The sequence below is a fragment of the Schistocerca gregaria genome, chromosome 5 (genome assembly GCF_023897955.1).
Source record: "Schistocerca gregaria isolate iqSchGreg1 chromosome 5, iqSchGreg1.2, whole genome shotgun sequence".
NCBI classification, from domain to species: Eukaryota; Metazoa; Arthropoda; class Insecta; order Orthoptera; family Acrididae; genus Schistocerca; species Schistocerca gregaria.
Genome location: NC_064924.1, coordinates 531746885 through 531770577, shown reverse-complemented (window position 1 = coordinate 531770577; position 23693 = coordinate 531746885). Strand labels below are relative to the sequence as shown.

The following is a 23693-nucleotide window of genomic DNA, read 5'->3' as shown; positions in this document are numbered from 1 at the left end:
TTTGTTGGACGTATGTGAAACAACTGCTTTACCCTCACCAATCTCAAATCAACCTCAGATTATAATTCTGCTGTAGACAACATCCGTTTCATCAGAAGTGAAGCTGCCTTCATGAAGTTGATGAAGCAGTTCGAAGACATTACCTTGCTGTCGCATACCCTGTGGGAGCTCTACCAAACTGAATAATTGGCACAGGTTAAAATTGTGCTCATAAGGTTTCGGCTGCTTGAAAATCCTTGAGCCACGAAGAGATTGCAATTGAAACAGGTCTCCAATGAGAACAATGTTTAAATTACTGAATTCCCATTTGGCCATTGTTTGGCTTTTCTGAGTCTCCTGCTGATTGCAGCTAACATTTCTTATGGAATCATAGAGCCTTTATCAAGTATGACCCAATGATTGTCTCCGAATTTAGTGAATTCGTTCTCTGCTTGTTCACCAGCCAATGGCACTAAAGGAATTTGATGCTTCTGCTAATTTTGAAGGTTGAAAGTCCAATGGCAAGTCACTCCTTTTGTGTTCTTAGCTGTTACACCAGTTGGTGCAGTGTCCAGGATGGCATCAGCCTTGCTGTACACAGTTTGTACCAATTCACACATTTCTCTGAGGACAAAGTTTTTGCCTGTTCCAATGCCTCCAGAAGTGAATAAACATAGAGGTGTCTGAATAGTTGATGCCTACATTGATGTAATGTTTGTCAAGGTGGTATAATTTTCTCTGCTCAGTTGTGAGTGTATTGTGCCTGACTTTGTCTTCTCTCTTTAAATTTTGATACACAGTATATACAGTAAATAAAATAGAAAGAAACTTCCACATGGGAAAAATATATTAAAAACAAAGATTCCAAGACTTACCAAGCGGGAAAGCGCCGGTAGATAGGCACAATAAAAAAACATACGAACACACACACAAAATTTCGAGCTTTCGCAACCGGCGGTTGCTTCGTCAGGAAAGAGGGAAGGAGAAGGAAAGATGAAAAGATGTGGGTTTTAAGGGAGAGGGTAAGGAGTCATTCCAATCCCGGGAGTGGAAAGACTTACCTTAGGGGGGAAAAAAAGGATAGGTATATACTTGCGCACACACAGACACACACACATATCCATCCATACATATACAGACACAAGCAGACATATTTAAAGGCAAAGAAATTCTTTCCCACTTGGTAAGTCTTGGAATCTTTGTTTTTAATATACAGTTCCATACAGTAAATGGCATAACTCCAGTAATAAATATAGACTTTGAAGAGAAGTCTGTAGCTAAGGTAGAATTTTCAAAATTTTTATATGTGTCCATTGATGAGAGGTTAAACTGGAAGCAACACATTGATGGTCTGCTGAAACGTCTTGAGTTCAGCTACGTATGCTATTAGGGTTATTGCAAATTTTGGTGATAAGAATCTCAGTAAATTAGCTTACTATGCCTACTTTTATTCACTACTTTCGTATGGCATCATATTCTGCGGTAATTCATCGTTGAGTAGAAAAGTATTCATTGCTCAAAAACGGGTAATCAGAAAAATTGCTGGAGCCCACCCACGGTCATCCTGCAGACATCTATTTAAGGATCTAGGGATCCTCACAGTAACCTCACAGTATATATATTCATTTTTGAAATTTGTTGGTAATAATCCAACCCAGTTCAAAAGTAGTAGCAGTGTGCATAGCTATAACACCAGGAGAAAGGATGATCTTCATCAGGGTTAAATCTGACTTTAGCACAGAAATCGGTAAATTATGCTGCCACAAGTCTTTGGTCACCTACCAAACAGCATCAAAAGCCTGCCAGATAGCCAACTAACATTTAAAAATAAATTAAAAGAATTTCTAGATGACAACTCCTTCTACTCTTTGGCTGAATTTTTAGATATAAATTAAGAGGGTGGGGGGGACAACAACAACTTAAACATTAGTGTCATGCAATATTTTGTGTAATGTAATATCTTGTACAGACATCTTTTATTAACCTGAGACGTTCCACATCATTACAAAGTGTCGTATTCATGATCTATAGAACAAGTATTAATCTAACCTAATCTTCAACTGACTTGTATCCAACACTTGTCCAAAACAGCAGCCATGACCATTCTTCTTTGTGAACGTTGTACAGAAATACACACTGCCTACTCGATGGCACTACTTAAGATTGCAAAGCACTTCAACTACTTCTTTTGACATCTCTCGATTGTTGAGAATGCTGCGTGCCATCAAATGAAGGGCAGTGTTTTTGCCACCTCCTTTTCAATGACCTTTTTCTACACCCAGTCAGATATTTATGCTGATAACGTCTTTCTCAGCTTTGGCTACATATTTCAAAATATAAATGGCAATATCAGTCTCGGAACCAGATGGTTGAAAGTTCATGTTTACTCTCTGTAGCTTGAGATTATCAGGATTATAGTAATTCACCGTTGACTCATCTGCTTGCCATTTGCAGATGACAAATCAAGTTGTTTTCTCTTTTCTTCAATTTTAAGAACTGTCGTATTCTCATGGGTTTCACAAGGAAAATCAAAACTGCAGTGTATATTCCTTCCTTGTGATGATTGTGCATCTGACACATCTGTACCAGTTGATGCAATTGCTCTCTGTGCTTTGCAAGATTGCAATCCATCACCTACTCAATGTACGTGATTCAAGGAGCTGAATACACAACAGGAGCATCTTCAATCCAGAGGAGCACTTCAATCCAGAGCAAAACTTGAGCATGCCCAAAACCACACATAAGAAATTAAAAAAAAAAAAAAAGGACGTCGTCGATAACATGTCTTTTCAATACATTTGACTTCAAAATTACATTGTATAAGTGCTTGGAAAAGTAATGATAAAAATAGTGTGTCAGTGAACAGGATATTTGCTAATAATGACATCCTGTCGTCCATTGTCAGATTCTCAAGAGTTTTGACACTGTAGCACCAACCATAACCAACAAATTGCTCATCACTTCAGGCTAGAAAAGGTTGCTAGAGCTGAGAATGAGGAACCAAAAAGGAAGTCGTAATTGTTGACCATTTCAATGAGGTCACTTGACGTGCTTCTCAAGTAATTTGCATAAGAAACTATATTCTTCAAAAGCAAGCTCATATCTGTGGACATCTACGTATTTGGTGGTCCAGATCTTGGAGTGCTGATTTCGCTCTAGACACTGATATTGGTATTCATGTGCTCATACACAACTCTTTGATGGCAACTTTTTTGAATATTTAAATTGTTTGCAGAGCTAGCCAGTTGTCTGAAATTGACAGGACTGTCAATGACAGATGGTTCTGCTTCTTGAGGTAATTAAAAGCAGGTTGTGTGTTTTTTTTTATCAGATGTTGGACTACTTCATGATATTAATCAACAGCAAGTTTTCTGTGATCATGATGAAGTCAACATCTATAAGAATACTTGGCAGCTGCTCAAATATGATCTCCATGATTTGTAGAAAGTGACATATGACTGCTTTCTTTTACACATACAAAATAAAGAAAAAGAATGATTTTTTGTGCATTAAATTAATTTTGAAAAAGCCCATTTGAGTGCTTTGGGATATACATTTTTTTCCGTACCGTCTTCTGCAAAAAAAATAATTTTTTTGACTGTACTACTTGTGAGCATGCAACATATAACTGATACTGTGAAAAACAAGGATTTATGTAATGTATTTCACACATATTTTATCTGTATCTGTAGTGAATTACACCTGCAGTTTCATCTGACTCCTGAGGAAACTTGTAATTCTACCAGTAATTGACTGTTGTGTTGAGAAAAAGTGCTGCCACTGATAAGTCTCTGAGTCTCCACAGTTATATGGCCTGCAAATTTAGGGAGGTTGTTACAACATTATGGAAAAGGTAGTTGCTACTCACCATATAGTGGAGATGCTGAGTCACAGGTAGGCACAGCAAAAAGACTGTCAGAAAATAAACTTTCAGCCAACAAGGCCTTTGTCAAAAAATAGACAAAACAAACACACACACACACACACACACACACACACACACACACACACACACACACACACACACACACACACACACCTACCTCACATGCACAACTCCAGTCTCTGACAGCTGAAGCCACACTGTGAGCAGCACCAGCACTGCATGATGGGAGAGGCAACTAGGTGGGGATAAGGAGGAAGCAGGGACGGGGAGGGCGAAGGATAGCAGGTTAGGGGTTGGGGGAAGGGGAAGTGCTTCTGTGGGACGGAGGGTAGGGGAGAGGTGGGGGTCAGGGGCAAGGTAGCAGAAAAGGAGAGAAGTAAAAAGAATGGGTGTGTTGATGGAATAGAGAGCTGTGTGGTGCTGGAGTTGGAACAGGGGAGGGGCCGAAAGCTTATTTTGTGACAGTCTTTTTGTTGTTCCCATCTGTGACTCAGCACCTCTACTATAAGGTGAGTAGCAACTATCCTTTTGAAAATATTGTTACATTCCATCCTGGATTGTTTGATTTTTGCCTGACAGCTTTTCATCCATCCTAACCCATTGCTGTTTTCCTTTGTTACTATTTTCTATGTATTACTATACTCAATGTCCGTCTTTGTTTCTCTTCTTTCCTGTCTTTCTCTTGTCGCCTTATGAACCACACTGCATGCTCTACTTATGACCCACACTGTATCAATGGTCTTGGCCGGGCACAACAGCCAGCTACATGGCCATGCTGATTGTTGGTGCTGCAGCTTATGTCCCACATTACTTCCTTACTTCTGCCGATATCAGTAATCCTATACCTTCAAATTGATCACTCTCGCTGTGTCTCTTTCGTATTTCCCCATGTTATTTCCCACAGCTTTTTGGTGCCACATGATCTTGTGTCTCATTCCCTCATCCAGTTACATCTGCCGTCCCCCCTCTTTACGCTTAACCACCATGGGAACTGCTACCCACAGTATATATACACTTTGATCAGATTGTGAGTTCATGCCAATTTTAGTGAGTTTTTGCCTTTAGCTATCGACGACTCCCTCAGATTTCATATTGTTTCCCCCTTTTTCATCCATTTCATCATATACATATATATATAATCATCGACTCCCTCAGATTTCATATTGTTTCCCCTCTTTTTCATCTGTTTCATCATTCACGTGATTTTTCCCATGTATTTGGATGTGTTTTTGAGAATTTTTTTGGACATACTTCTATGATACTTATGTAATTTTTCACATCTATTCCATACTCCTTCCATCTGCGTCAATACAAACAACTTTCCTTATCGGTAGTCAAATCCCAGTCCCACATATTGTTCTTGCCTTGTTGCTTGGCTCATTAAATCTCCCCAAATGGCCTACCATCAAATTACCCATCTCTGGCTGCCATCTCTCCTTCCACAATGACCTCCATCTGTTCAGATTCTGCCAATCCTTAGCCCTCACCAACATACTCCTACAAAACCATATCAACCAACCATAAATCCTGCAGTGTCTTCTCTCCACCTGTAAAATCCTCCTGCTATGCAATCCCAAAAATCTGGAACCCATAACACACATTGAAACTCTTGCCCTCCACAAACTAGAGTAACACGCACAATGGCACCTCAAAAAAACTCTCTACACTGCTCACTTCTTACTCCTGCCTGGGAGTACCACTGTCCACCTTTACAACAACCATCACACACCTCCTTCACGTTCCGTCATAGCTGACAAACCATGTCTCGCAGACCTACTACATTTACCTCACCCTCCAAAACTCCTTCCCACCACCACACAAAATCCAGAACCTAAACAGACCCAAGACACAGCCATGAACTTTCCTCCATAAGCCTTAGCCCCACAAAAATATCAGTCCAAAGGCTTGACCTTTTGCCCCACTTCCAAATTCATTCATGCAGGACTTGTAAAAGACCTTCTCTCCTACTCCTGGTCCCTACAGTGGAAACACTTTCTTGCCATCAATCCTAGCAATCAGACTCAACCAAAGACCAATGTTGAACTCTGCCTGTCTCAGTTCACTACTCCATCCAACCATGATCCACTCCCATTGGCCCCAAATCACCCCCTGTTAACTTTCCAGAATTTCTTAACCTCGAACCTTCCCTCACCATCATTCCACAAATTCCTCAACATGCATACTAACCTTACATCCACAGAAAGAATCACAGTCCACCATCTAAAAACTGATCCCAACCTTATGGCCCTACCTGTGGTCAAACGTTCCACTACTGTTGTTCTGAACTGCAGAGACTACCTGACAGAAGGACCCTGCCAGCTGTCAGATACATCCACCCACAAACCTTGCCACAGTGACCCCATTCCAGAAATACAGCAGGACCTCCAGTCTCTCCTCAAATCCTTAGACCCATCACAGAACCTCTCCCCAGAGTCCATCTCTCTTCTCACCCCTACCACTCCCTGCACTCCTACCTTTTACATGCTTCTTAAAATCCATAAATCAAACCACCAAGGACACGCCATTCTGACTGATTACTGTGCCCCTCCTGAGAGAATTTCTGCTCTCATAGATCAACAGCATCAGCCTATTACGCAGAACTACCCTCCTATATAAAAGATACCAACCATTTCATCCACCGGCTCTCCAACAGTTCCTTTCCCTGTACCACACTGTGCCCTGCTTGTCACTATTGATGCCACCTATGTTTACACTAATATCTCTAATGACCGTTGCATTATCGCTATTGAGCACTACCTTTCCCAACACCTGATGGATTCCAAACCAACAGCCTCCTTCCTAGTAGTTGTGATCAACTACATCATCATCTTCCATTACTTCTCCTTTGAAGGCACTAACTACAACCAAATGTGGGGTATGGCTATGGATTCCCACATGGCACCATCCTATGCCAACCTATTCATGAGCCATGTAGAGGAATCCTTCCTAAACTCCCAAACTCCTAAACCCCTCTCCTGCTTCAGATTCATTGATGACATCTTTGTGATCTGGTCCTACTCAACCCAAGAAGCCTCTTTCCTAGATGTGACCTCCACCTCAAAGGTGGCTACATCAGTACCTGTGTCCATATGAAACCTACTAAACACCAGCAATACCTCCACTTTGACAGCTGCTGTCCATTCCATACCAAGAAGGTCCTTCTTTACAACCTACCCACCCATGGTTGTCACATCTGCAGTGACGCGCAGTCCCTCTCGTAATATTTCAAGGGTCTCACTGAGTCCTTCACAGATCATAATTATCCTCCCAATTTTGTACAAAAACAAATCTCCCATGCTTTATCTTTCCAGTCTCCCACTACTTCTCAAAGTCTCACTACCCGGCCACAGAGGAGCATTTCCCTCATAACTCAGTACCTCCCAGGACTGGAGCAACTGAATCACATTTTCTGCCATGGTTTCAACTACCTCTTGTTGTGCCCTGAAATGGGAAATGTCGTGCCCACTATTCTTCCTACCCTTCCCACAGTGGTATTGTGATGTCCACTAAACCTACACAGTACACTCAGATCTCGATGCTAGACCTACCCCATACATACTCCCACCACTATCTACTCCATTCCGGTCACAAACATCACCTATCCCATCAAAGGCAGGGTTACCTTTGAAACCATGCTACTCAACATATAGCGGAGATGCTGAGTTGAAGATAGGCGCAACAATAAGATTGCCACAAAATATGCTTTCAGCCAACAAGACCTTTGTCAAAAATAAACACACACACACACACACAGTGCTTCTGGGGAGCATGCAGGGACAAGGTGGAGACAGGTTAGGGCAGCAAGGTGCAATTGGGGGGTTAGACAGAGGGCAGAGGAAATGTGGGGGCAGGGGCTGGGTAGCAGAATAGGAGAGAAGTAAAAAGACTGGGTGCATTGGTGGAATAGAGGGTTGTGTAGTGCTGGACTGGGAACAAGAAAGGGGCTGGATGGGTGAGGACATTGAGTAATGAAGATTGAGGCCAGGAGGCCATCCCGGATTTTCCATTCTTTGATCTTTTCCTAGAGAGGTGGTTAAATTTATGTGTGATATGGAGCCATGTCTCATGATCTTTTATCCGAAAACACGATGTTGTTGATGCATTGAATGGCTCATGTGGGAGACCGATTGCACTTCATAATTTTGAAGTATTTCAAGTCATTTACTTATAGACAAAACAAAATACCAAGGGGTTGTTTGTGAACATTTCTACATGTTACATCTTCTCTTTGTCACCCCTATTCCTAACTGTAGCAGGGATATGTTGGTCCCTCTGAGCCATGTCTATACCAAATTTGGTTGAAGTTGCTCCAGATGTTGGTGAGTTCTGCTTTTAAGTCACACCTTTTTACCTCACTCCATCCCTATGGGAGGTATGTTGTTCCTACCCCACAGTAACTTTCACTCTCAGAAGTACAACAACTGAACAAATTTCTTCATCATAACTGGATGAATAGTGTAGGAACATGTTTACTAGATCATGATTTAATTTTAAAGTTCACAAGTGTGTTGTTTTCTGCTTCAGAAAACTGGGAACATTTACAGTCAAATGGCCATCAGTATGCTGAAAATGAGGAGGCTGACTATGAACCTCACTGTGAAGATCCAGATTTCAATGTAAGGATTCACATCTTCATACATGCAGTAGTATGCTATTTGATTTTTTAAATATCATGTGTTATGTTTATCATTGCTACAAGAATAAACAAATATCATCTTAATTCAACTTTACAGATGGATTGTGATTATGATCCAACGGCAGCAGTACAGTCCGAGCTTATTGAGTCATCGAAAAAGAGAAAGAAGCGACGGAGACAGTCAAAATTTGCTGAAATTGTCTCAAAGCCAAAACCTTCATTTAATCCAAATGATCAGACTTTTGATGAATATCTTGAAGAGTATTATAAGCTTGACTGTGAAGATGTTATTGGTGATCTACCCTGCAGATTCAAGTACAGAAAAGTTGTTCCTAACAGCTTTGGATTAACAATAGATGAGGTAGAGCTATACTACACTTATTTATGTTTTAGTAGAGTAGGATATTTTAGCCTTAAGAAAGGAAGCATTAGAAGTTTATGAAACAGTGTGTATGTCAAGCCATCTCCTTGTTGAAATTGATTCATTGTACAATAACATGCACAAGCAGCAAACTTTAAACCTTGTATCCTGTCCCTAAGTGCATTTTGGCAGTAGTATATCACATTTAGAAGGAAGGAAATCAGTCCCATTCCATGTATATCCTACTTACACACTTGAATTTGAAGTTTTTTACTGGGCAACATGGCGCAGTGGTTAGCACACTGGACTTGCATTTGGGAGGACGACAGTTCAAACCTGCATTCGGCCATCCTGATTTAGGTTTTCTGTGGCCATGTCTGGCCACGTGAATTCCCTAAATTGCTCCAGGCAAATGCCGGGATGGTTCCTTCGAAAGGGCACAGCCGACTTTTTTCCCCATCCTTCCCTAATCCAAAGACCTCCCTGTTGGTCTCCTCCCACAAACAACTCAACCCCATTTCAAGTTCTTACTCCTGTAACTTTGAGAAGTCGGGAGATGTATATATCCATTGTTGTTATGTATTTGTTAAAAGTAATTGAGCTGTCTTTCACTTCTCATTTCTATCCTTTTCTCCACATTATTTCCCATCATTCGTACTCTGCTCCTCTGCTTAGATTTCCTCCATCCCCCCCCCCCCCCTTTTTCATAATCATCCTCTGCTTCATTTAGGGTAACTTTCCAGTAATATCTTGTATTAATAAAACTTTAGAAGTTGGCATACTTTGTCTCAGTTGCTATTTCTGCTGTTCATCAAGTGCCATTTCGAGGGATTTTTCTAACTGCAGTTAATATATACTAAACCTAATAATAATATACTCTTTTTAAGATTCTTCGTGCTGATGACAAGGAACTAAATAAATGGTGTTCCTTGAAGAAGGCTGTTCAGTATAGACCAGAACACGTGGAAAAATATGATGTTGTAGCATATAAGAAGAAAGCACAGAACGAGAAGTTAAAAAGAAAAATCTTGAGGAGTTTGTATACTGAGTAAGTTATGATGATTTATTGTAACATATTTTATTTATATTACACCCTGTGTTGTAATCTATCTTAATGGAGCTCTGATACAAAATTTACAAAAAAAAAGAAGGTGTAGTGGAAATTTATGATCTCTTCCACTCTTTTCTTCTGCCTTTGCTTGTGGTGTGCATTATTTTTAATTTATTCATGCACACAAAGAGACTAGAATTGTAAAAACCGGTTTGCTTTGTCAATAGTGAGCCAGATGAAGAGGAGCTGAACAACGAGCCACCAAAAAAGAAGAAAAAGAAGTCCAGCTTGATCAATGATCAGCAGACATTGGAAATTTCTTCTCATGATGAACATGTCACTGCCACCCTACCTGCTCATCAAGCTGGAGAAACATCTGTTACAGAAAATAATTGCAAAGCTGTGAAAGAAAGTTCTAGTTCCCATACAGAACCTCAGAAGAGAAAGGAAAAGAAGAAAAGAAACAAATTCATAGAACAGATGAGCAACAAAGAAATGCAAAAAGCCTCAGTAAGGAATTCTCATCACAAAAAGAACAAGAACAATAGAAGTAAAGTAAATGGCAATATCAAAAACAACAATAATGTTACAGAACTGTCAGATGCACGGCTCAAAGCATATGGAATAAACCCAAAGAAGTTCAAAAACAAAATGAAATATGGAAACATAAAAGAAGTATAAAATAGTTTGTGTCTGCTTGTAATATTTTAAACTATGAGGAAATGACACTTCAGTAATAGCATATGTTTATATCTTCAAATTAATGAAGGTTTAAACTGCTTTAAGACAACTTTTGTTTACAAAATATTGTATTCAATCCCTTGTTGTTTAAAGAGACATATTTTGTTGTTCGAATGTGTATGTACATAGTTTTAATATTGTGAACATGTGAAATAAATTATGCATAATTTGTTATATATTCTGTATCTCAGTTCACAGGGCATTTAAAGGCATATCAGATATAGTCAGTTTGAATCCTGCTTGTGAGGGATATTTGCAACTTCCTATTTTTGGTAAGGGGAGGAGAGAGATGTCTCATTGCCACACTTTGTACCAATATCATAGATAATATATCAAACTACACCATTGTTAATGGTGGTATCTGAGGGAAGCAGCGTACATATGGGTTTCATTCTGTCCCGTTTTTCTCATCGGCAGCAACAATAAAAACACAACATTACACTTTACACTCCATGTGCTGTTGTCAATCATCTGTACTAAAACACTTATACTTACTGTGCTTTACAGGTAATTAATCAAATCATATCAACTAGAAAGACTTGCACCAGACTGTGAGCCCCACAGATAAAAAATAGAAGTAGCTTAAATTTACCAGATAGTGTAATGAAATGCCTTAAGTTTCACATTTGCGTCAACACAGTTTATGTAAACTCTGCAGCAGAAGCTCCAGAGGAGAAGGTATAGAGACATATAATGACAGGCTTAGAACAGCACAATTATCATAAGTTTAGTGGCTCAGGAATGAGGAGGCAACTATGCTGTAGAGATTAGAGGCTGAAGTGCAGTTGGGAGTGGGTGCTGGAAATGGGATGATGGCCATTGGTGGCTAGGAAAACACAACTGGACAGTAAAACACTTTTATTCAACTTAGCTACAACACTCGTAGTGTTACGATGCCGTAGGCGTGGAATGTGGAGGCCCCGCTGACAGCTGTGGAAGACAGATGCCAGCGGTGTAGTCCATGCCCAGCAATGCTGATACTCATTTAGCCACCTCAGCAACATATTCCCTAGTTTGCCCAGCATAGTGTTATATGGCAAGGACCAGCGGCACTTAAGACTGCCAGAATTCTCCTGGAGACTGTCGTGACACAGGAGAAGATCTCACCCCAGCAGGTAACAAAGTTGGGTGCTCGACTGCTTGCCCTGGTGTTGGTGCACAGGCAGCTGCACAGCCCCTGACATGAACCACTGACCTCCAAGTAGAAGTTTGGTTGCTGCTGAAAAGAGCCCGGAAGTGGCTTGTTCATTGCACAGTGCCAAGTCCTCAACTTGTAGTCCTAGTACTGGGTTTTGGTCTGGTATAGACCGGCATTGTCCACTTGTTGGCCTGTAACCTGGTGGTGCTTGTTGTAGCCCTCATATGAAGGTGGGTGCTGCCAGACTGCTCCTACCTCTGGTAAAACCAGAGATTATTTTATACTGATTAATGGTACGTTTTTTATGCCATGTACAAATCAGCACCTCCTGTGCTCACCATTGTAGTAACCCATTGGCTCGTCCTGCAGCCGTGCTACACTTCCGCTGCATTGCCAGGATTGCAAGGTGTGTCCTGCCCACCCTTGTGTTGGATAAACAAGCCTTCTGATGAAATCATTATACCAGTGCTTCAGCACCCATCAGTTGCTTTCCACAAAGCCATAGAAGAGCTGCCCTTTGGGAAGACCCTACCACCATCTCTACTCGTGACTGACCTGCAACAAGTTTCCTTCTGAACATCTGAACATCTGAATATCTGTAGAGTATCGTCATCTCTTAAGTAATTTCCAGTAAAAAACTTCTGAACCACTGTTTACATAGTCGCGAGTAGGCCTAATTTTTCGTACACGTATTTTCATTGTTTTCCTGTAACTTAATTGTCTTTCTGTCACTAAAATCGATTTGTACCATGAGTGTAAAGTGCCTGACGTGCCGTAGGATCGTTAGCTCCGGGGTCTGGTGTGATGGATGTAGTAACTTTTTTCATTGGGGCGACTGTAGTGGCGTGGTAATTGGGAAAATGATCGAGACTCATCAGTGGTTCTGTAGGCTATGCAGTAGAGTTAGGAAGATTGTGGAACAGGAGGGGAAAATTGCTGCCCTTCAGGCTGAGTTAGATGAGGCTAGGCGAGAACTGGGCAGGTTAAGGGGGGAGAAGGGTAAACAGGGGTGGGAAGTGGCAACAGGCATGAGGAACAGGCCAAGAAATTCTTCTGACAGCTTTGTTATTAATGTACAAAATAGGTTTGACCTGTTGCCTCAGTCAGAAACTGATGAGCTTCTCACAGAAGTAGATGTAGACAGGGCTCAACAAGCTTTCAGCAGTAAATTGATTAAGAATGTAGGGAAGTCTGCAAAGAGAAAGAAAGTCTTGTTGCTAGGTAGTTCGCATGCTAGGGGTGTGGGCCAACTTCTGCAGGATGAATTAGGGTTGGATTACCAGGTCACAAGTTTTTTCAAACCTAGTGCTGAACTTGGGCAGGTTACAGAGGATTTAGGTTCACTATGTAAAGGTTTTACTAAGGAAGACACCGTGGTTATTGTGGGTGGGCCGGGCAACAGTATTGACAGAGATCCGGGGTACAGCATAAAGTGTGACCTGGCAAAGATTGCATCGGCATCGAATCATACCAGTGTTGGGTTTGTGTCCGTTCTGGAGCGCCACGACCGACCTCATTTGACCTCTTCTGTCAGGAGAGTTAATTTGGAGTTGGAACGGCTACTTGGATCTGGTGCAGGGTCACACATTGGTGTGGTTCCTGTTGATTCAGTCTGTAGGTGGGACTATACTAGACATGGCCTACACCTCAACAGGAAAGGGGAGGGTAAACTGGCTGGGCTGATAGCAGGAAATTTAAAGGGGGGAGGAACTACATCTCATGGTGGAAACTCTTTTTTAGTGTAAGATCACTGTCCAGTGGGAAACTCAGCCAGGCAAGTACTAAAGATGTTAAAAAAGTTCAAGATACTCACAAAAGTAAAGTGAAAAATAATGTCAGTATATTTCATCAAAATATTGGGGGATTGAAGAATAAAAGTACTAAAGATGTTAAAAAAGTTCAAGATACTCACAAAAGTAAAGTGAAAAATACTGTTAGTATATTTCATCAAAATATTGGGGGATTGAAGAATAAAATTGATGAGCTTCTGCTTTGTTTAGAAGATATAGAAACCAAGAATGTAATAGATATACTATGCCTGTCTGAGCATCACATTGTCACTGATATGCAAAAGGTTAGCATCAATGGGTACAAATTAGCTGCACATGTAAGTAGAGATAATATGATGAGAGGAGGAGTTGCCATAATGTCAAAAGCTTCCACAGTGCAAAAAATTTAGAAACTAAAAAATTTTGTGTAGAGCAACATATGGAAGCATGTGCCACTGAACTTAAACTAAATGATGGCACTTTCATAATTGTAACAGTGTATAGGTCCCCCCTCAGGGAATTTCCAGCTATTTCTAGAAAACTTGGATGCTTTGTTGTGCTATCTGTCAGACAGGGGGAAGCAAATTATCATTTGTGGGGATTTCAATGTTGATTCCCTGAAAGAGTGTAATAGGAAGAATGACCTTTTAGTATTACTCAGTTCTTTCAATTTGAGCTCCGTCATTGATTTTCCTACTCGGATAACAAAGAACAGCAGTACGTTGATAGATAACATTTTTATAGACCAAGATAAGGTTAAGGACATAAATGCTTATCCTGTTGAGAATGGTCTTTCAGATCATAGTGCACAGCTTGTTACAGTACATGACATAGCTCCATGCAGTATAATAAATCAGACTTTCAAAGCAGTGCGTTCAATTAACAATATAAATATTGCAAACTTTAGGGAAAGCCTACAGCAGCTAGACTGGGATGAAGTGTATAAGGAACCCGATGCAAACTTGAAATATCACTTATTTCACAATACATTTTTAAGGGTATTTGAAAATTGTTTTCCCAAGAAAATAGTTAAACATAATTCCAAGAAAACATATAAAAAACCTTGGCTAACTAAAGGAATAAGAATATCTTGCAAGCATAAAAGAGAACTGTATCTAACAGCAAGAGGGAGTACTGACCCCGAAATTGTTCAATATTATAAAAACTATTGTGCGGTACTAAGAAAAGTTATTAAAAAGTCCAGAAGCATGTGTATCATGTCTGAGATCAGTAACTCTGATAATAAAATTAAAGCAATTTGGAAAATTATTGAAAGGGAAACAGGGCAACCAAGAGCACAGGAAGACTTTAGTGCAATAAAACTGAATGACAAGTGCACTAACAAACAATCAGAAATTGAAATTATTTTGAATAATCATTTTTTAAATGTTGTGGAGAAAATAGGATCTAGATCTTCACTAGAAGAGGCAAGGCTATTAATAGAAGAGGCCATACCTGCGCAGTTTGAAACAACTGTAATTCCACCAACCTCTCCCTCTGAAATCAGTAAAATAATAAACTCACTGAAAAGTAAAAGCTCTTACGGAATTGATGGCATTTCCAGCAAAGTACTTAAAGCTTGTTCCCCACAGATAAGTAGGATTCTCAGCCACGTATGTAATAGCTCTTTGGAGCAGGGTGTTTTCCCTGATAGACTGAAATATGCCATTGTAAAACCATTGCATAAAAAGGGGGATACGTCAGATGTCAACAACTACCGCCCAATCTCTCTTCTGACAGCACTATCAAAAATTTTTGAGAAAGTAATGTATTCAAGAGTAGCCTCCCATATTTGTAAAAATAAAGTACTAACAAAATGTCAGTTTGGTTTTCAGAAAGGCTTTTCAACAGAAAATGCTATATATGCTTTCACTGATCAAATATTAAATGCTCTGAATAACCGGACATCACCCATTGGTATTTTTTGTGATCTCTCAAAGGCCTTTGTTTGCGTAAATCATGGAATTCTTTTAGATAAGCTAAATCATTATGGTTTGAGTGGGGCAGTGCACAAATGGTTTAATTCATACTTAACTGGAAGAATGCAGAAAGTTGAAATAAGTGGTTCGTGTAATGTTAAAACAACAGCTGATTCCTCAAACTGGGGTGCTATCAAGCACGGGGTCCCACAGGGTTCGGTCTTAGGTCCTTTACTGTTCTTGATATACATTAATGACTTACCATTCCACATTGATGAAGATGCAAAGTTAGTTCTTTTTGCTGATGATACAAGTATAGTAATAACATCCAAAAACCAAGAACTAAGTGATGTAATTGTAAATGATGTTTTTCACAAAATTATTAAGTGGTTCTCAGCAAACGGACTCTCTTTAAATTTTGATAAAACACAGTATATACAGTTCCGTACAGTAAATGACACAACTCCAGTAATAAATATAGAATTTGAACAGAAGTCTGTAGCTAAGGTAGAATTTTCAAAATTTTTAGGTGTGTCCATTGATGAGAGGTTAAACTGGAAGCAACACATTGATGGTCTGCTGAAACGTCTGAGTTCAGCTACGTATGCTATTAGGGTTATTGCAAATTTTGGTGATAAGAATCTCAGTAAATTAGCTTACTATGCCTACTTTCATTCACTGCTTTCGTATGGCATCATATTCTGGGGTAATTCATCGTTGAGTAGAAAAGTATTCATTGCACAAAAACGTGTAATCAGAATAATTGCTGGAGCCCACCCACGGTCATCCTGCAGACATCTATTTAAGGATCTAGGGATCCTCACAGTATATATATTCCCTTATGAAATTTGTTGATAATAATCCAACCCAATTCAAAAGTAATAGCAGTGTGCATACCTATAACACCAGGAGAAAGGATGATCTTCACTATGCAGGGTTAAATCTGATTTTGGCACAGAAAGGGGTAAATTATGCTGCCACAAAAGTCTTTGGGCACCTACCAAACAGCATCAAAAGCCTGACAGATGGTCAACCAACATTTAAAAATAAATTAAAAGAATTTCTAGATGACAACTCCTTCTACTCATTGGCTGAATTTTTAGATATAAATTAAGGGAGGGGAAAAAACTAACTTAATCATTAGTGTCATGCAATATTTTGTGTAATGTAATTTCTTGTACAGACATCTTTTATTAACCTGACATGTTCCACATCATTACGAAGTGTCGTATTCATGATCTATGGAACAAGTATTAATCTAATCTAATCTAATCTAATCTAATCTAATCATGATGCAGCTTGAACCACAAGTTTCAGAGGCTGAGACTGTACATTCCTTCTACAGTTCTATCCCATTTTCTCCTTGCCTGTCCAGATTCACAATGAACTTTTTCTGCTCTACCCTTCTACTTTTAACCAGTCTAGTGGTATCTGATACACAGGAGGGTCACACTGATGAGTGGCTCTCGCCTAAGGTTGACGAAGGCGGCACAAAACAGAGTGAAAACTAAAATTGTTCTGATTATTGTAACATTCATGGTCACAATCAAACATAGTTGCGCTTCCTAGTATTGCTGCGCATGTTGAATTATTTCATGTTGAAGCATTCACTCTGTCATAATTTGCATCTCTTGCATGTCTGTTAACTGATTCAAGGAAATGGCTGGTTGAAGATGTAGTGTTTTATTCAAATAGGTCAAATTTTGCATTGGAAGCACCTTTAGCAGTTTGGACAGCCAGTAAAACTGTGGCTGCACAACATTTTAACTGTGTCTCACCAATAGCAGTGGCTGGCAGTTGAAATTTCAGCTCTGTTATATCCCATTCCGCTCTGTAAATTATTAATCCAGAGCCGTGCAGTTTCAATTGCTTGGCCCGTGGCAGTTCCACCACTGTAGTATTGTCCATGGAATAAACCCATCGCAGCTCAACTTGTTATAAGTAGGGTCTCGGCTCCAGAAAGTCACGTGGACAATGCTGGCAAACTGGGATCAAGGAGCCACAGTCATTCCTCTTCCCTCATTGGAAAGGTCTGTCGCCCAACAAACAAAGAAAGAAACACCTAAATATCTTTAGTACAATACACACTCTCCATTTTATCTTTTGTTTGCGGATGCGGCAGACTAGTTCCTAATTTCTAAACCTGCAGCAAATGATACAGTTGTTTTACCAAATCTAACATAAAATTTGTGCCTTGGTCTGTGATTATGGTTTCCACAACACCAAATTTGAGAAACCAGCTGTTGACCAATATTTGCGCCTCTGTTGATTAGGAATGGTGATCATATTTACATACTGACAAAAATGATCAACAGTAATCAAAGGTTTCTTGCAGGAGTCCAGTTAAATGGTCCAAGAATATCCATTCCAATCATTTAAAAAGGTTTAATCACCTCTGGGAACATTTTTCTTAATAGTACTACCTTGTGGCTTATGTCTGCTCATTGCACACAGTGTACACAATTTCTTTCATACTGGTCCACATCTTCCTTCCTTGTCTCCATCAGTAGCACCCCGCCATACTCCTATTGATTGTTCCTTGACCACTGTGGCCAGACAGCTCATGGTGGTGTGCTTCCTTCAGAACAACGTCATGTTTGAATTTGCTCATTCTTGCTGCCCATCTTGTGAGCCAAGCACAAGGGTCCTTTAGCCTTAACAAACTTTTAAGAATTGGGTGGTTGGTTACCATCTTAAATTTCTTCCCTATAAATAACATTGAAATTACATAATCCCATACATCAAACTGAGCATTTCCTTTGCTGCTGTGGAGTGTTCCTCTATTGAGCTGTTGAGAAGCATGTGCTATACAATATTCTTTGTCATTTACCACCTGACTGAAAACATACTCCAACATCTGATTGAAAGCATCGTATGAAAGCACAACTCATTCTCGTAATCCAGGAAAACTAACACTGGACTCGGTGTTAATGCCTTTTTCAGTTCCTCAAAGGCAGCCTGACATTCTTTTGCTCACTCGAACTATACGCCTTCCTTTAATAGCTGCATAAGTGGTCTTGCCACCTCTGCAACCCTGTTTAGGAATTTTCTATTGTAATTTGCTAAACCCAAAAATGATTGTAATTCTTTACTGTTCCTAGGAACTGAAAAATCTTTCACTGCGTGCACTGACCTTGTGTCTGTGTTAAACACCTCTCTGCTAATTACATACCCCAAGTACAGAACTTCCTCCAACATCAAATGACACTTCTCAGTATTTAGCATGAAAAGCACTTCACATAACCTTTTAAAAACATCTCTTAGTTGTGAATATGCCCCATCACATCCTTTTCAAAAACATTATATCATTGAGGTACACCATATGCTGCTGAGGTTCTAGACCTCTCAGTACTCCATTCAGCAACCAGAGAAATGTTGCTGGTACATTTTTTTAATGCAAATGACATCCTTCGTTATTGGTAATGACCTCAGAGGACCAAGAAAACTGTCTTGGTTGGTCTTCAAGCAATACCTCTAGCTGATGGTACCCACTTTTAGATCCATGGTAGAGAAATGCTTGAACTGGCCTCAAGTAGTCAGTAGTCACAGTGACATTTAGTGATGGGTTTAGATCTGACACTGTCTTGCTGTTAAGGTACCTATAGTTACAGCAAGACCTAGATTCTTAGATGTACATGATGTCTTCTTTGGCATGACCACTCCAGTGGCCTACAATGGACCAAGGCTGTACTTTGTTATTCCATCTCATACTACTGGTTATATAAAAACTTCCATATATTCCAAGATGCAGAATATGGCTTATGATATACTGATACTTTATAGGAATTCAATGTTCTGTCAGATGTTGCTGCCAACAGCTCTTGAGTAAACACCAATCCTCATACCACAGTACAGCTCTCCATTTCACTCTTTCTGTTCCTCTAGATGCTGTACCTGCTAATGTAATGCAGTTTTAGCAGCAGCAGCCTGCATCCAATCACAATGCACACTTGCTGTTTCCCAATCATCCTCTTCTAGGGTATTCAGATTAGCTACCAGCTTCACCTCATTGGCATAAAACTTATCTTCACTTATGGATATCATTTTCTGGTCACCTTTCACTTGTATACGTAGAATGATTTTTCTTACAAAGCAATGTGATGTGTCCAATGCATCATTTTCTGCAAGTCTTTCTACCACACGCAACATATTAACAAGCCACTTTGGTTCTACACTCACCCAGAAAAATTTTCCATTGCCTTGTGGCACAGGATCATGCAAGTTAAGCTTTGATGTTGGTCTCTGCAGTTCAAGCTGTTCACTCTTGAAGGTAGACAAATCTTGTGAAAGTACTTCACTAACGCAGTTTCTCCTAGCTGAGATGTTGTCCCTCTAAGTTTGTGGTGTAGCATCGATTCTGTGGAAAAATGTCCATGTAAACCAGAAATGTTCTTTAGGCAGTTGGTAAGTGTGAAAAATCCCACTGTATGCCCTGTGGTTTACCATATGTGTGGATTTGGTGTAAAATGCATCAGCTCAGAACATCAACAAGGCGCAACAGCAGGTGAGCATCTCTACCAGATGTGGAGGGGCCACTTGTGCTTTAGTGTCATGGTTTGGTAGAGTGGAGGGCATGGGCAAAAATGTCAACACCAGAACATCTGAAGATTATAGATAAGAACTGTCATTCTGTAATGTCAAAGGTAGAGCAGTACATGTTATGATCTAATGTGAGGTAGAATTTATGAGAGGTTTGGATCATTTTGATTTTATCCATACTGGATGAGAGGTCATGGTTGTGAATATCAATGTAAAAAATATATCGGCTCAACCACTTGTTTATAAAACATGTTTTACGCTATAAACAAGTGGTTGAGCCGATATATTTTTTAACATTAAGATTTGTATCATCCGTAATTGTGAATGAAGTTGTACAGTGAAGTCATATCAATTACAATACAGAAGAGTAATCACAAAACTGCTTTGTCATTTTAGTAGCTTGAATAGATCAGAGCTCTCTTTCAGTGTCCATCACACTCCAGATGGTTGAGAAGCCGTGTTACAGCCTCTAAATAGCACCTCCAGTACAGAAAGTAACTTCAAGAACAGTGACTGCAACGTATTTGTAAGGTAAAAGTTGGCACACATATCAGTCAGATAACAGATAATGTATGGAGGGATCATATCATAACCAAAGCCCAATACGTACACTCTGAGGTCAACCATGCTTTGCCATTCTGTATGGACAATGACAACTGCCAAAATGAAAAGATTAGAGAAAACACAGAAAAACAAACTAAATTGTTTAAAAACCTCATTAACTAACAGCAAAATTGCCTGTGAAATTGAAAGTTGGACTAATTCTAACTAAGTGCCCCTATAAAATACAAAAATTATTTCTGGTGAATTTCATCCTGTTCACCCACTTGCAACATTATTAACCAAACTAACAAATATGGCCAAAAAAAAAAGAGCGTGGGAAAAGCTTAAATTTTTCTCTAAATCATTTTTTTATTTTGTTATTCTTATGGAGTTTAATTTTTTGTAATTTTTAATATTTTTGTCACAGAAATGAAGTTAAATAATACATTGGACAAAAAAAAGAGGCATGAAAGGCAACACTGTACATTTAAGTGGAAACAGAATCATAGAAATACTTGAAATATTTAGGAATGATGTTGCTGCTAACCAAATTACTTAAATCTTGATTTTTGTTCTATGAAAGGGTCATTTTCATAATATAAGCAGGTTTCAAATCCGATTTCCTTGCATCTACATTCTCGTTAAATGCATCTTTCTACCTTCAAACTGAACTTGTCCTCACTCAGACTGTTTGTAGCTATTCTTATACTGAAACTCGCCATTTCCCTTTTCACACAGGAATAATTTGATTTTCAGATAATTTGAACATATATCGATCAAAGTCCTTGGCCATGTAAGGAGCCATGTCATCACGCAAAGTCACGCCTAATCCGAGAATAATCGCAGGATAACTAAACTGGCGATTCTGGCAGAGTTAGTCAAGTTAACCGGCGAATAAGCTTTGACACTAGCAGGAATAGATACAGAATTAGTGATGACAACATTGTTTGTTAGAACGAGGCGTTATTACGTGTTCGTACAATGCGTTTTCCGCGCTACTTCCAGAACAGACCTTAAAGCGGCTGCTAGCCGGATACTGTACAACTGGCCCTTGCTAGTATATCAACCTGGCCAAAAATTTTCTGTCAAAATTTCATTTTCTTGGACACACCGAGAAGATAATACGTAATCTCTCTCTTACCTGTTATTCCTGTTAGTCGTTTATTCGCATTCTGGTAGTCTGAATCAATGGATTTCGCTGGTAATCATAAAAACGCTCATTATTCGCAAACCCAATCAATCACATAATCAGACAGTGGTTGGCACACTTAAGATCAAATAACACGTCTTACAGTTCCCCGGACACGTATGTTTTATGTATCAGAGTCTTCAGAAAAATGTACGCTACAAAATGAACGTATTCTTGAAAATTCGATTCTTTTTCAAATTTTTGACGTCCTATCTCAAAAAGCTCGAGGGACGCCACTATCTACTATTGCCCCGGTTCGGAAATATCGTATATACGGGTCTGATGCGCAGAGCAGTCTGAGTTACAATAGGGAAGCGGGTAGTCTCCACGTCACCCGTGTTTATATTTAGTGATTTTTCTGTTACCTTTTTGTCTACTGCATTCACGTCAAATGAAAACAAAATTGATTTCTTTGACCGGGAGCTATCATGTGAATTAACATTCATTCACATTATTACGGAAGGGAAAATACGTTATTAGTTTCAGATTTTATTTTATTTCCAACCATTTTAGTTTCCAACCGTTCACTGCATTTCAAGTGTACGTTTTCATCTTCTAGCACGTATGGCATGATGCCATAACAAAGAACCAGGCATGAGATAACAAAGTACTGGTACCCAAGGAAATTTACGTCCCGAAACCACATTGAAAAGTTAAATATCAGGTCGATGCCAACTTTACTGGGAATCTAGGACTCATTTAAAAATGGCTCTGAGCACTATGCGACTTAACTTATGAGGTCATCAGTCACCTAGAACTAATTAAACCTAACTAACCTAAGTACATCATGCAGATCCATGCCCTAGGCAGGATTCGAACCTCCGGCCGTAGGTCGCTCTTTGATGACGAGCCATGTAGAAGAATTTATAGCTCAGAAGATCACACTTTTATGTCGTTATTAAAAAATTTACTGGTGTATGTGCGATATATATTAAAACGTAAATCGTGCATAAAAGACCAACATTATATGTGAAAGCTTAGCTTGCCTTGCAGTGTATTGGCCTTAGAGACCAATATGATATGTGAATCCTTTGTTTTTCTTGTAGCAACATTATAGATGTTAATTTAAACCATTAACTTTTCCTGTTCGTGTGTTCGCGCTACGTAACAGTGATGTTGCTATTGGCTGCACCACGTGTCCGAAGCTCTGAATATCTGCTGTCATCGGCTGGCGAGATCACGTGACATGATCTATGACTGGCTTACAAATACGCAATCTCGAATTCAATGCTTCGGAAAGTAACATGCGGTTTTTGGTGGAGTTCGAATTTTTATTTCGTAATACGAAAATATGCAGCGTACATGTTAATGCATATCAAAAATCTATCCTAAACGTGTTTCTTCCCCTGAGTTTCGTTTTCTAAAGTGCCGGGAAATTCTAGGTGTATAAAACAACAAACATTGAAAGGATTGATAAGTTTTATAGTAACGAGGAAAAGTATACTGTTACTTAACATGGAAAAAATGTATTTTCATCCGGGACGAAGTGTATTTTAACCGGGAAATCCGGGATTTTTTTTTTCCTTGTCCACGTATACACCTTGGTTATTTTCCACATTTGTTGTGTCCAGTGCTATGGTTAGAAATTCTGAATAGCAACGGTTCCTGGAAGATGGTGGCGATTAAAGTTTACCATTCTGAGAAATCAACTGAATTCTGAAATCAAGGAAGAGAATGTAACACCTCCAACTTTTCCAGTGTATGGGAGATGCCGTGGTCTGACACACTCTAGCCAAGCGAGTTTAACAATGGTGCACCAAACACACACTTATCCTCATTCAGCACATTTCCATGGGTACTTCGCATGCTTCAAATTCATTCAAATGTTTCTCATGGTCCTGTGTGTTTTCTGAAAAAACCAAAATGTCATAAAGGCAAGCAAAGCACTAAGGTAGTATCCTCAGTACACTGTCGAGAAAACACTGGCAGGTCTAGCCAGTGT

General features: G+C 39.5%; 1 protein-coding gene across 1 annotated transcript in view; it reads left to right on the top strand.

Moving 5' to 3' along the window:
* Positions 1–10828, top strand: part of LOC126273124 (protein KRI1 homolog) — a 93402-nt gene extending 82574 nt beyond the window's left edge. The window contains exons 8-11 of the mRNA XM_049976582.1: positions 8390–8481; positions 8599–8862; positions 9750–9910; positions 10141–10828. Of these exons, the coding sequence (XP_049832539.1) occupies positions 8390–8481; positions 8599–8862; positions 9750–9910; positions 10141–10594 (971 nt within the window). The 3' untranslated portion in view covers positions 10595–10828. The remainder of the gene's footprint in view (positions 1–8389; positions 8482–8598; positions 8863–9749; positions 9911–10140) is intronic.
* Positions 10829–23693: the final 12865 nt, after the last annotated feature.